A 15,389-nucleotide genomic window follows, 5' to 3' on the forward strand; every position below is an offset into this window, starting at 1 on the left:
TCAAAAAAAAAAATGTTTTACCACGAGTTCAAAAATAAGAGAAAAAAGTTTTACCATGAGCTTGTACTGAAAGGTGGCGGTCTCTGTCACTCGCAATACAATAGATGTGACATGTGAAAAAAATAAAAAATAAAAACCTATGAAAGATCAAAACTCCTTTTTTTAAGGTCTGTTTAGATAGAATTTATTTTGTTGAAATTAAAAATTTAAAACTGAAAATACTATAATAAAATAATTTTTAAATGTGTAAATAATACCGTAGGACCTATTTTTAATGAAAAATTTGATAAAAAATAGAGTTTATGGATCTATAAACAGTACATATGTATACTGTTTACTAGAAGAAGTCAACCATTACGGTTACTGTTTATTAAACAGAAACCTCAATACTCCAAATGAAAACGCGTGAAAAAAAAAAAAAAAACAGAAACGCAACGCAACTTAAGTCCAATCCAAACACACACTCAATCTTTATCTAATTCAACACAACAATAAGTTGAAGTTAAAATATGGTCATCACCGTCGCCGGAGAATCACTCACCGGAAATCCCACAGACTATGACCGTCTCCAAGAGCTGAAGGCATTTGACGATTCCAAGTCTGGTGTCAAAGGTCTGGTGGATGCTGGTATCACCAAAATCCCCAGAATTTTCGTACGCCCACCGGAGGATCGAGCCGCCCATAACCCCAATTCCGGCGAACCAACCGACATCCATTTCACAATTCCGGTCATAGACCTCGGAGGCCGGCGTTCTGATGCCGTTGACGGTGTCCGGAGGGCTGCAGAGGAGGTGGGGTTCTTCCAGGTGATGAATCATGGGATAGCTGAGAGAGTGCTGGAGGAGATGTTGGAGGCGGCGCGTGGGTTCCACGAGCTGCCGAGGGAGGTGAAGGCGGAGTACCATACGAGGGAGTTGATGAAGAAGGTGAAGTTTGGAAGTAACTTTGATTTGTACAAGTCGAGGTTCGCTAACTGGAGGGACTCTTTATTTTGTGTTATGGGTCCTGACCCTCTGGACCCTCAAGAATTGCCTCTAGTCTGCAGGTATTCTTTTTCTTCTCATTAATCAAAAAACTTGTTCTTGTTTATTTTTTAGATTCCTATATGATTTTTTTTTTTTTTTGAGAAGATTATACTTGAATATTGTGGGAAAATTGATAGATGATAACTGAATATTCTCTCTTAATTTTTTTTTTTTTGGTGGATAAGTACGTTAGTTTTTTATTTGAAAATTGAGGTACGGTTGGGAATGAAGAAAGTTCATTTTACAGTTAAAATGTAGCATTTCGGGAATCTAACTCTGTACGTATATATAATGTGTCAATCTATATATCTTTATATTTTTAATATTTAATTTAAATTATTACATGGATTCATTTTAAATGGTTATAATCCTTTTCAAAAAACGCTAGGTTTTCTTTGTCAGAAATTTTCTTCAATTCAATTTGAATATGACATTCGCAGATGAACTTTTTATTAATTTGTTTATTTGATCCAGAATGTGATATAGAAAGAGTATATAATTTACAGATAATCGGACTAGCAGTTCTTAATTTTTCTGCATTTCCCATGTATTGGTCTACAATGTCACAACACACAAAGGATGTTTTATACTTTTAGTGCATCTTTGAAAGTATGCTATTCGGCGATATAAAATGACAAATCATGGGCCATCCATATAAGGAATGTGTATTCCTTTTAAATAAGGTTTCCTTGTTACAACTTTCGATGGCTTTTATGTTGTATACCTTTAGGAAAATTAAAATTTGTTTTATTGATAAATTCGTAGTTTTGTATATGTTTGTTGACCTGCTTTGCAGAGACATAATTATTGAGTATTCTAACCAAGTCCATAAGTTGGGGATCACTTTGTTTGAAATGCTATCAGAAGCACTTGGGCTCAAATCTGACCAACTTATAGGCCTGGACTGTGCAAAGGGGCATGTCATTCTGAGTCACTACTATCCAGCATGCCCTGAGCCTGAATTGACCATGGGCACAACCCAACACTCAGATCCTGATTTCCTTACCATCCTACTTCAAGACCATATTGGTGGACTCCAAGTTTTTTATCAAAATAGGTGGATCGATGTTCCTCCTGTTCCTGGAGCTCTAGTAGTAAACATTGGAGATCTATTACAGGCAAGATTTTTATATATTTGACTTAATTGTTAGTTCTTCACTATTTACCCACTTTAATGACCATATGTAATAGTCTATATATATGGGCTGCATTTCTTATAATCTAATGAACAATTGGTGCTAAAATGAATAGAATTACACAATCTTCCTACCAATAAATGTTATTTTTGTCAAGTTTTTTAAAGATGCCTTCTCATTCATGTTTGTGTAACACACATGTTGGACAATTCTCAGTGTCGATTTTTGTGAAAGGTACCAAACCTCAACAGAAAATGGACCCTTTTCTGTGTCGTTACATCAGAAGTGATAACATGACAAGCATCTGATAACTTGAGTTCTTGAACATGTGCATGTCACATTCAGTTACTAGTTCCTATTCCTTCATAGGCCCTTCTGTGCTTTTCAAGATTTCAGGCCTTTGGTGAATAGCAGTGTTTTTTTAACTCAAAAATAGAAAAGGAAAAAGAAAACCTTGCCCCCTTTTGCATATGGAGGTACTAAGAGCATTCATTAAAATTATCACTATTTTGATGAGGCAAAATTATATTGATGTCTCTTGTGTGAAGGTGCAGTCACTTTTTACCTGTAGCATTTTTGCAAGAAAAAACTTCTGCACTAGTTCAAGACTTCTCATTCAGCATGTTTACAACTACCAAGTATTTATTAATACAACTCAACCATGTAACCTTCATTCTTAATCATTGTTGCTGTGCATACACATGACCATTGCTCGAGTTTTTATGGGAGTGATCAGCATTGTGCCTGATGACTAAATAGTACGGGCAGAGGAAATAACAAAAAAGTCAGGATATACCAAAATTTTGACAGAGAAGGAAGGCTGGTTCCTGAATTTAGCAGAAAATCAATATCATGATAGTCTCTAGCTCTGTTAAAAAATTTAACTAATGCATCTGAAACAAGGTAGCTAAAACTGAAAAAATGAGTCACCAAAGCTTGGTATAACCAGTTTTGAAGCTTAGGTTTTTTTCACTCTGCATTTTCAAGTTTAATATTTTGCTTATGCTACAGACCAAATGAGAAAGGGATTGATTAGCATGAAATATCTTGTGTCCTTTCTTGTGGTGATTTCTGCCTTTGTTCAAAAATATTCAAGTAATTAATGATGAATCTTAAAGAGAAATGGGACCTAAAGAAGAAGCAAAGCATCAAAATGCGGCAGAACCATTTTGTAAAGTTTAGGTATTTGTCACTTTGCATTTTAAACTTCAATATTTTGCATTTAGTGCACAAAAAATAAGAAAATTATTTGGTAATTTTAATTGTAATGCGGGAGTTAGTGTTTAAGATTATGAGGCAAGGCTATAGGAGATCAGATTGGTATATAATTTCTTGTAACAGTTTTATGGTTTCTTCTGTTGTAATTTTTGCCTTTTGCAGCTCATATCTAATGACAGATTTAAAAGTGTTGAGCACCAGGTGCTAGCAAACCATATTGGACCGAGAGTATCCATTGCATGCTTTTTCACTCCTCACCTTCATCCATCAACAATTATTTATGGGCCGATCAAGGAATTGCTATTAGAAGATAATCCCCCTGTATACAGGGAAACCTCAGTTCGAGATTTCGTTGCTTATTATGATGAGAAAGGACTTGATGGGAACTCTGCTCTAACACATTTCAAGTTGCAAAAAGGTGACAAGGAAATAAGAGAACTGGATTTGTGCCACTCTTAATCTGATATTTTATAAGAACTTTTATGTCATTATCATTTCATATTATATAATGATGATATTTGCATAATCTACTAGCTACTACACAAATTATATGCGCATGGTATAAGATGACCATGTTTTACTGCATGCTCTTGGAATAATATGCACCTTACCTAGATTATATTGTTATTTTATTCCTACTTGATTTAAAGCATGAGATAAATCAACACCATTTTGTAAATTGTAAAACCTGTTGTGCTTATTACTCTGAAGTCTTTCCTCCAAAAAAAATAATAATGATAAATACTACTCAGAATTCAGAATGGATTGGCCTGCATAATTATCGTGATAAAATTGGCATGGTATGAAAATGAAACAGATCCAGTAGTTCTCTTTGGAAGAAGATGCCCATATGTGAATCTGTCAATAATGAACTAGAATTATTGTTATTATTGAGATAGGTAAGAATAATATTGAAATTGTGTTAAAAGAGTCGGGGCTAAATCAACAAAGTGAATTTCTAATGACCAAAATTAATTCACCCCAATTTATAAGGACAAAAAAGAAAAATCAGAATATAACAAGCATTAAAGAGAGTTTTTTTTTTTTTTTTTGGATAATCATTATAGCAGCAAGTTAAACCCTCACAAAACTTTAAGCAAAAATAAAAAAAATAAATAACTAACTGACAAACAAAGAGAATTTCTCATTGTCTATATTATCTCCAAAAAAAAAAAAAAAAAAAAAAAAAAGATAAGCAGTCTAAAGTACCACATCGGTCAAGTAGTGAGCGATCTCTGACTAAAATTACCTTTGACCCACTCCATGAAACAAGTCTAGGAGATATTTTCAGTTCAATCTCCGGTCTCTCTTCACCCGGAAGTTAAAATAGAGTGAATAATATTATGTTAAAATTAGACACATAAATTTGTGGAAAACACCGGGGATCTGTTTAATCACTTTGTCTTTGTTCCGTTATTTCTTCACCTACCCCAAAAACAAATGGTAATCTTGAATAATGTGATTAAAAAAAAATAAAACTAGATCTGTATTTTTTTATTATTATTGGATTTGCGTAAACGTAACTAAGAGGACGTGTACAATTAATTAGAGTATTTGCCTTAATTCCTGCATTTTTTTTTTTTAATCTTTGTTCCATTATTTCTTCACCAACCCCCAAAAACAAATGGTAATCTTGGATAACGTGATTAAAAAAAATAAAACTAGATCTGTATTTATTATTATTATTATTATTATTATTGGATTTGCGTAAACGTAACTAAGAGGACATGTACAATTAATAAGAGTATTTGCTTTAATTACTGCAATTTTTTTAATTTTTTTTTTTTGGGTTAAAAGCAACTAATATTAAACAACTAAGCCAAAATGACTAAGTTTAGAGGCAACAAGCCTACATACACTTTCCCCATTAGTATCAAAATACACAAAATTAGTTATTACATCAGATGGGGGAATATCCCAAACTACAAAAGGATCTTGCATTGCTCCTCCTAGCTTAGCCATAGCATCCGCAACTCTATTCGCTTCCCTGAATGCGTGCTGCACCCTGTAGTGCTGAAACTTGCCCAAAAGCGACCTATAGTCAGCCAGCAAGGAAGAGTAAAATGCATTAGAGGGAGAGTAGGATTGCATCAACTCAACTACCACCATAGCATCTAATTCAATCACAAGCTTCTGCACTCCCATCCGGACAGCCAGCAATAAACCATCCCTTTAAAATTTATTTTAGCATCAGAACTACATTTTCTATTTTAGTATTATACATAGCTATTTTTCAAAAATACTCACATTAAATTATTTATTTTGTTAAAATATTAATTTTTTTTCTCTCTTTACACGTTTCGATCACCATCATTCCTTCATAAATGCAAAGAATGAATATTAAAAAACTTAACACCCATACACAGCCATTATAGCTAAAATGGAAAATAAATCATAGATTCATGATATATATGTGATTTTTAAAGTTATTGGGCTAAGAGCATTTGTATTAGCTCATACAAAAATTCGTGTCTATTTTAGCACAAGAAGATATTTTTTCTATTTTACATACATATTTTTCAAAACATCACACATCAAATTATCTATTTTACATTATATTTCTTAAAAATGTAATTTTTTCTTAATTTTTTAAAATTGTTTTTCTTTTTTCACATACAACAACTACCGCCCATTTTCTTTCTCCATTCTCTAAATATGTAAAGAAATAATAAAATGCTAAATGCAAAAGCAAATGTATTAATTGGCCACTCAAAAAAAATTCGCATACCTAGTCCAATGTTAGTTTTAGTGGTTCCCTTTTGAAATATGATTGTTGGTGTATGATCATTGATCAATCAAAGGGCCAAAGTAATTATCTTTCAAATCTACATAAATGATATGCTAGTACGAGCAATAAAAAATATTTGATACCATAAATATGTCTCAATTTTATTGGCTAATGATTGGATGTATCCAGAGCATGGAACTATTAGGATTAAAGAAGATATATGGCATATAAAAGGAATAAAACAAAGTTACAGATATTAGTTACCTTTCAATCATTAGCCTTTAGTTAGCAAGTGGTTAGAGCAATTGTCATATATTTTCTTTTGTTGTGGGTCTTATGCATCATACAATGTTTCTTTGTAATGTTCCCTATGAAATATGACCATTTTTACAATTACAATATTTTGGTTTCTCAAGTGTATTTCACCCAACAAAACATAATTTTACCCAAACCAAAAATAATACGAAGTTGCCATGGTGCTATTTATTTTTATTATTTTCTAAGAAAACAAAAGTTTAGTGTGTTCGTGCATGTTGAAATGTGAAAGTCTTTTTTTTTGCTAAAAGTTTAGAGTAATGCTATGGACACATAAAAATACACAATTTTGTGTCACAACTCGTCAAGTGGCGAGTTGTGATGGGTGGATATGCAATGGTGGGCCATATGGGGACACACTTCCACCATTCACAACTCACTACGTAGCAAGTTGTGACACAAAGTTATGCATTTTTATGTATCCTTAATATTACTTAAAAGTTTATTGTGTTACTTAAACTAGTGATTTTTTTTTTTTTGGTGGTGGTCTTTAGCCTTTAAGTTTCATTTCTTTTAACTCTACTCTCACACTCAAAAATACACATAAATATGAGTCATAACTAACATGCAAACATTTAAGACAAGGATTTCCTACAAACATGGTTGTAAGAGTTGCTGCATAAAAGGATAGATGGCAAAAGACTAAAGTGACACATATTCATAGATCAGGTGCGAGGCACATGACTTATTTGGGGTTTAATTCTCCATTAACGTTTTTCTCTCTCTCTATCGAAAGGCGAAAGGAGATTAGAGCACTTGTAGCAATGGAGCTAAAAAGATATATAGTTATTTTAGCTCCACCAAAACACAAAAAAACTCATACAGCAGTGGAGCTAAACTTATTTTTTTTAGCTTCATTGCTATAGTGCACATCTATTTATGGATATGCATCATAGCTTAGAGCTAAAAATAAATAAATAAAAAATAAAATTTTATTCCCTGCTTGATTGTGTGTGTGGTTGTGATGGTTGTGTATAGTAGATATATAATTTTATTATAATAGATATCTTATTTTATTGTGATGTTTATATTATTTTATTGTATTAAAAACTAAAATAGATCCACTACTGCCGATATGTATGTAAGTAAAATAGATAAAGTAACTTTTTGTAGTACCAAATAGCTAAATTCTTAATTCCACTGCTGTGGTTGCGCTTAGCCAGATAAAATCAAAATCATCCTATCTCATTATCTCTCTTAAATACCCATCAGACTCTCTCTCCTCCTCCTCCTTTATATGGTATTTAAACTAAATTTTGTTATAAACAAATTTGAGTTGTTTTAGGAGTCTAATCTAAGTATTTGAGTTTGAATAGGAATGAACACAAGACCCAGATAAATCTAAGAGAAGGAACACAGAAAAGTAAGAAATTTCCAATATTTTTTTCTTTGGTTTTTTAAAATATACTATGTGATTCATAGATCTAAACAGTTTAGCTTCTTTCTTTGTGAATAGTATAGAGAAACAAAAGGGGAAAATTTGATTAATTCAAAGACAATACAGGTAGTTTATGGTTTTAAAGTTTAAATAATAAAAGTAAACATAATTTCCAAACACCATTTTTAGAGAGAATCTCCAAGTCATGTGCAGAGAGAGATGATTGTTGAGGTTTGAATCAAGGAATAGCCAACCCAAATTAACCAATCAAATGCTGGCTTTCCCAAAAAATGAACAAGAAAATAAGAGAGAGAGAGAGAGAGAGAGAGAGAGAGAGAGAGAGAGAGGGAGAGAGAGCGCAATAGGTGGGATTGGTGGCAAGAGCATGTGTTGAGAGGGGCTTTTTTTAAAGGGTTCATGTGGCTGGGGTTTTTGTCTTTCCGATGAAAGGAAGGGAAGGAGGAAGAAAGAAAAAAAGTTTGATTGGTTTTGAAGAGAGAAGGAGAGAAGATTTTGATTTTGAATTTTCTTAAGCTATTTGACACAAGGAGGAGAGGGATAGAGAGAAAAGTAAAGTGATTTTTTTGTTTTTTTTTTAATTTTTTTATTTTTGAAAAACTACATTAAACAAAGAATTAACGGGGTGTTTGAATCATCAATTTTCATAACTCATAACTCTGTTTCTATAACTCATAACTCAAAAATGATGGAACCCATAACTCTGTTTCTATAACTTAATTCTTTGATTTTTGAGTGATGAGTTATGGAAACTGAAAACACATTTTAGCTGTTTTCAATTTCCATAACTCATAACTCAATGACATTTTTGTAATTAAACACACAGGAACCCATTAGTCATAACTTAGCTGCACCTTTTGACCAATCTACCTTTTTTTTTTTTTTTGGGTTTGGTTTAGGTGTTCTCTATTTTTTTTTTTTTCTTTCGCTGGGTTTAGGTATTTTTTTTTTCCCTTCCTAGTTTAGGTTTTCGGGTACTGAAAAAAAAAAAAAAAAAAAGTTGCACGAAGTGACAAGTATAGGCCTACAAACAGTGTGAAAAATATTTAGTGATAATGCTAAACAGGTGTGGTATTTTAAAGTGATAAGTAATAAGTGATGGAAATTGAGTAATGAAAAAATGCCGTCCAAAACAGTCCCTAAACCTCAAACAAGTCATCTGTCTTGCACATGATTTATGGATACGTGTCACTTTAGAATTTTGCCACCTGTTCTTTTATGCAGCAACTCCTACAACCATGTTTTTAGGAAATCCTTGTCCATTTAAAAATTCTGGATACGCCCTTCATTACATGTAAATCAAACCTCTCCCAAGTTAAAAATCATTGTTACGCCATCGGTGACATGAGAGTTGAAACTCTGAAAATTGAGAGATCAAACTCCTCTGACATGTAAGAGCATTAGCATTGAAAAATGCTAATGCTAAATCTAAGGACAATTTAACATTTTAAGGCTTAAAACCGGTTGCATCAAGGAATGGTAAAGCTCACTATTGCAAATTTTTTTTGCAATAGTGCTACAGTACTATTCTAACTTTAGAATAGTACTGTAGCACTATTCTAAAACATATAATCATATTATATTCTGTTGAGCTCCACTCTCTCCTCATCTCTCAACTGTCCTCGTCTCTCTCATTCTCCCTCTCCATTTCCTCTCGCTGATTGCCGTTTCCTCTACTGGGTTCGATGGGTTTGTTCCGATGTGGGTCTGATTTGCTCCGGTCGGTGTATCACGGGTCAAGTGGTGAATCGGCATGGTGGGCGGTGGGTTATGATTTATGGGTTTTGGATTTGGGTTGATCTTTCCTCTCTCTGATTACCGTTTGCTCCGATGGGTTTGTTCCGATGTGGGTTGGGTTTGCTTCGATCGGTGTATCATGGGTCAAGTGGTGGATCGGCATGGTGAGTCGTGGGTTATGGGTTTTGGGTTTTGGATTTGGGTTAATCTTTCCTCTCTCTGATTGTCGTTCGCTCCGATCGGTGTATGGCCGTTGCTTCGATCGGTGTGGTTTGTGTGTGGCTCGGTGTGTGTGTGTGTGTGGGTTGATCTTTCCTCTCTCTGATTGCCGTTTGCTCCGATCGGTGTATGGCCATTGCTCCGATCGGTGTGGTTTGTGTGTGTCTCGATGTGTGTGTGTGGGTTTATCTTTCCTCTCTCTGATTGCCATTTGCTCCGATCGGTGTATGGTCGTTGCTCCGATCGGTGTGGTTTGTGTGTGGCTCGGTGTGTGTGTGTGATGGTTTTGGATTGGTTGATCGGTTCATCATGGGTCTGTGTGTGTGTGTGTGGCTTTGTGTGTTGAACCAGAGCTCTGTGTGTGTGTGATGGGTTTGGATTGGTTGATCTGTGCATCATGGGAGAAATTTGTGCCAGAGGTTAAGGGAAAAATTTGTGTGTTGAACCAGTGCCAGAGGATAAGGAAGAAAGAAAGGAAAAAAAAAATGTTGGGAAAGCCCAGGAAAATGTGATTCAATCACAAAAAAACAGTTAGAAATAAATGATAAAGAAAGATTAAAAAATAATATTTTAATAAAAATAGAGTTTTTTGATGTAGGAGGTATTGTAAAATGGGATGGTATAAGTAATAAAGTGATTTTTTGAGATGGTATAATAATATAGGATAGCATTTTTCAATGCTAGTGCTCTAAGTCAAACCTTAAAGATTGAAAGATCAACTCATCAAACTTCTCTTAGAACAGGCGTTTAGAAAGATTAAAAGAGTTTCAAAAATTAAACCAAAACACTGTTTTGCAACTCATTTTTAACTAAAAAGTAAAAACACAGTTTTTTCAACGACACCCTTACACTTAAACACAACAATAAGTTGAAGTTAAAAGATGGTCATCACCGGCGCCGAAGAATCACTCACCGGAAATCCCACAAACTATGACCGTCTCCAAGAGCTGAAGGCATTTGACGACTCCAAGTCCGGAGTCAAAGGTATTGTGGATGCTGGTATCACCAAAATCCCCAGAATTTTCGTCCGCCCACCGGAGGATCTAGCCACCGGCGAACCAACCGATACCCATTTCACAATTCCGGTCATAGACCTCGGAGGCCGGCGTGCCGACGTCGTTGACGGTGTCAGGAGGGCTGCAGAGGAGGTGGGGTTCTTCCAGTTGGTGAATCACGGGATAGCTGAGAGAGTCCTGGAGGAGATGTTGGAGGCGGCGCGTGGACTCCACGAGCTGCCGAGGGAGGTGAAGGCTGAGTACTATACGAGGGAGTCGACGAAGAAGGTGAAGTTTCGGAGTAACTTTGATTTGTACAAGTCAAGGTTCGCTAACTGGAGGGACTCTTTGTATTGTGTTATGGGTCCTGACCCTTTGGACCCTCAAGAATTGCCTCTAGTCTGCAGGTATTCTTTTACTTGTCATTTTCTTCAATTGAATATCACATTCGCAAATTTAATTTTTATTACTTAGTTTATTTGATCCAGAATGTGATATAGAAAGAGGATATAATTTACAGATATTCGGACTAGCAGTTCTTAATTTCTTTTCCGCATTTCCCATGTATTTGTCTACAATGTCACAACTCACAAAGTATGTTTTATACTTTTAGTGCATCTTTGAAACTATGCTATTTGGAGTTATAAAATGACAAATCATGGGCCATCCATATAAGGAATATGTATTCCTTTTAAATAAGGTTTCCTTGTTACAAGTTTTGATGGCTTGTATGTTGTGTATCTTTAGGAAATTAAAATTTGGTTTTGTTGATAAATTCGTAGTTTTGTATATGTTTGTTGATGTAATTTGCAGAGACATAATTATTGAGTATTCTAACCAAGTCCATAAGTTGGGGATCACTTTGTTTGGAATGCTATCAGAAGCACTTGGACTCAAATCTGACCAACTTATAGGCCTGGAATGTGCGAAGGGGCATGTCATTCTGAGTCACTATTATCCAGCATGCCCTGAGCCTGAATTGACCATGGGCACAACCCAACACTCAGATCCTGATTTCCTTACCATCCTACTTCAAGACCATATTGGTGGACTTCAAGTTCTTCATCAAAATAGGTGGATTGATGTTCCTCCTGTTCCTGGAGCTCTAGTAGTAAACATTGGAGATCTCATACAGGCAAGATTTTTATATATTTGAAATAATAGTTACTTCTTCAATATTTACCCACATTTTTTTTTTTGGAGAAAGCACTATTTACCCAATTTAATGACCATGTGCAATACAGTCTATATATATGGGCTGCATTTCTTATAATCTAAATAAAAATTGGTGCTAAAATGAATAGAAATACACAATCTGCCTACCAATAAATTTCTGTTGAGTTATTAAAGATGCCTTCTCATTCATGTTGTGTAACGCTCATGTCAGACAATTCTCAGTGTTGATTATTGTGACAGCTACCAAACCTCAACAGGAAATGGACCCTTTTCTGTGTCGTTACTTTAGAAAGTGATAACATGACAAGCATCTGATCACTTGAGTGCTTGAACATGTGCATGTCATATACACTTACTAGTTCCTGTTCCTTTTTGAGGCCTTGTAGTTGTAGGAATATAAATTAGAGGTTCTTTATTAGAGTTATTATTTGGACAGTCCTATAATGGTTGCTTGACTTTGTTAGTGTGAGTTTCTCAGGGTGCTTCATAGGCCCTTCTGTGCTTTTGGAGATTTTGGGCCTTTGGTGAATAGAAGTGTTTTTTTAACTCAAAAATAGAAAGCAAGAAGTAAACCTTGCCCCCTTTTGCATATGGAGGTACTAAGAGCACTCATTAAAATTATCACTATTTTGATGTGGCAAAATTCTCTTGATGTCTCTTGTGCGAAGGTGCAGTCACTTTTTAACTGTAGCATTTTCCCAAGGAAAACTTCTGCACTGGTTCAAGACTTCTCATTCAGCATGTTTACAGCTACCAAGTTTTTATCAATACAAACTCAACCATGTAACTTTCATTCTTAATCATTGTTGTTGTGCATACACATGGCAATTGCTTGAGTTAAGTCTCTTTTATGGGAGAGATCAGTATTTTGCCTGATGACTAAATAGTATGGGCAGAGGAGATAACAAAAAAGTCAGGATATACCAAAATTTTGACAGAGAAGGAAGGCTGGATCCTGAATTTAGCAGAAAATCATTATCATGATAATCTCTAGCTCTGTTAAAAAATTTTAACTAATGCATCTGAAACAAGGTAGCTAAAAACTGAAGAAGGAATGAGTCATCAAAGCTTGGTAGAATCAATTTTGAAGCTTAGGTTTTTGTCACTTTGCATTTTCAAGTTCAATATTTTGCTTATGTTACACACCAAATGAGAAAGGGATTGATTAGCATGAAATATCTTGTGTCCTTTCTTGTGGTGATTTCTGCCTTCGTTTAGGTAATTAATGTGGTGGAACAATTTTGTAAAGTTGAGGTATTTGTCACTTCGCATTTTAAACTTCAATCTTTTGCATTTAGTGCACGCAGAATAAGATAATAATTTAGTAATTTTAATTGTGATGACTGAGTAAGTATTTGAGATTTTGAGGCAAGGCTATAGGAGAACAGATTGTTGTATAATTGCTTGTAACAGTTCTAAGGTTTCTTCTGTTGTAATATTTGCCTTTTGCAGCTCATATCTAATGACAGATTTAAAAGTGTTGAGCACCAAGTGCTAGCAAACCATATGGGACCGAGATTATCCATTGCATGCTTTTTCATTCCACATCTTTATCCATCAACAATTATTTATGGGCCGATCAAGGAATTGCTATCAGAAGATAATCCCCCTGTATACAGGGAAACCTCTGTTCAAGATTTCATTGCTTATTATGATGAGAAAGGACTCGGTGAGAACTCTGCTCTAACACATTTCAAGTTGCAAAAAGGTAACCAAGAAATGAGAGGATAGATTTGAGTAATGGCTTTTAAAGTAATAAGCGGAACAACCCAAGTGACATGAACATTTCATATTTGCTAAATGTACTACTGAAAATTCATTGTTTATCTTATAAGATGCTCATATTTTACTTCAGGCTCTTGCAAATACACGCGTATTTATACAGTTTGTTTTATTAATGCCTGTCATGTTAAATTGTAAAATAAATCAGTACCATTTTTGTTATTTGTAAAATCTGATGTATGTAGAATGAATTCGTAACCACAATGATCATGATTAAAATGCAAGTTGCATGAAATGCTGGAGGTATTTCTCTTTGTGTGATGACAATAATGCCTACTCTGATTCGTGCCTCCTCTAATTTTCTGTATGATAAGAAAGAAATGTCATTAAAAGATACTATAATCATTCCCATAGAAATCTGGAATCTTTTATAAAAAAAAATATGATTCAGTGGATGCCATTATATTTGATGGAATATCCTCGCTTTCAATATGAGTGAATACTATAAAGAATCTATCCTTTTTGAATTTTGAGAATTTTATAAGGAAAGTAAAAAGAACATATGGCAAGTTGTGACTTTTAATCGGTGAAGCATAAAATGTAACCAAAAAAAACAAAACCTTTTAAGACTTATCCTTTGAATACTTGAAACTTCTGTTTTATCCAAGCCTTCACGGCAAGAGGACTAAACCTGAAAATCAAAATGGAGGAAAATGTGTATGTACAAAATAAGCAAATCGTACATTCAGACCCAAACCAAAATTAGAAAGCCTCTTTTTTCTTTTCTCTTTTGACTTAATTAGAAAGCCATTTACACTGATATATTTCTCGTGTGGAAAAGAGAATGGCAAGTTGCAATGCTTCAACTGAAATGGGTTATCATTGCATTAAAGAGTTAAAGGCTTTTGAGGACATGAAACTCGGGGTTGATATATATATGCTGGGATTATAAACATCCCCAGATGTTCCTTAATTAGCTCACTGAAGAGTTAGTTCATTCCAGTTGCTAATCTTGATAGACATTCAACCGGGATGCATCACAGAAGTGAGGCTTTTCTCAAGCAGTTATTCATTGAGTCTCCAAAAGCGTGCTGGGCAACGTGTTTAGATGTCACTGGGCAAAGAAAAAAGTTCAATAAACACGTGATTAAACGTAATAAACAAGAAGAGTGAGGGTTACACTTTACAGCAATTATGATCTGTTTCAGTCATGACTCATGAAGAGCTGATTGTAGGGGGCATATTTTCTGTTTTCATGCTTGCTGTGTCGACCATGTTGGCCCATACGAATTTCCCTACGTTTCTAGTAATACGAGTTTTGTTTGTGCACGTGGTGTATACACAAGGCTGATCACTACCCTTGATTTTACGTAAAGAAACACATAAATGACAATTTATTATGGTTTTAAAATTGGATCGGACCTGCCAGTTCGATAGAGAATCGGACACTAAACCCATTCGGTAAAAACAGCCTAAGCTAGAGATTTTTTTTTTTTTGGTCCTCCATCCCTGCCACTGATCTTTTCTCCACCACCTTTTGTCCCAGAATACCAAACCAGATTGTCTTACTCACCAACTACAGATTCAAAACATTTGTTCACTCTTGTTAATGTTCCTCCTTCCAAATGGCATGATAACATGTACTCCTGGTGCATAGCTGAATTTCAAGCTTCGAATGCCACTGTTTCTCAGATCATTGCCAAGTTTGTCGCAAGGATTACA

General features: G+C 34.7%; 2 protein-coding genes across 2 annotated transcripts; both read left to right on the top strand.

Annotated features, from left to right (window-relative positions):
• Positions 1–419: 419 nt before the first annotated feature.
• On the top strand, positions 420–3,984 carry LOC115994866 (1-aminocyclopropane-1-carboxylate oxidase homolog 1-like). Its single transcript, XM_031119175.1, has 3 exons — positions 420–1,045; positions 1,822–2,143; positions 3,542–3,984. Exons 1-3 carry the CDS (start codon positions 510–512, stop codon positions 3,836–3,838), a joined length of 1,155 nt encoding a protein of 384 aa, XP_030975035.1. The 5' UTR covers positions 420–509; the 3' UTR covers positions 3,839–3,984.
• Positions 3,985–10,463: 6,479 nt separating this feature from the next.
• On the top strand, positions 10,464–13,889 carry LOC115994868 (1-aminocyclopropane-1-carboxylate oxidase homolog 1-like). The gene is made up of 3 exons (XM_031119177.1): positions 10,464–11,176; positions 11,583–11,904; positions 13,398–13,889. Exons 1-3 carry the CDS (start codon positions 10,656–10,658, stop codon positions 13,674–13,676), a joined length of 1,122 nt encoding a protein of 373 aa, XP_030975037.1. The 5' UTR covers positions 10,464–10,655; the 3' UTR covers positions 13,677–13,889.
• The last annotated feature ends 1,500 nt before the right edge of the window (positions 13,890–15,389 follow it).

The sequence above is a fragment of the Quercus lobata genome, chromosome 6, assembly GCF_001633185.2.
Source record: "Quercus lobata isolate SW786 chromosome 6, ValleyOak3.0 Primary Assembly, whole genome shotgun sequence".
NCBI classification, from domain to species: Eukaryota; Viridiplantae; Streptophyta; class Magnoliopsida; order Fagales; family Fagaceae; genus Quercus; species Quercus lobata.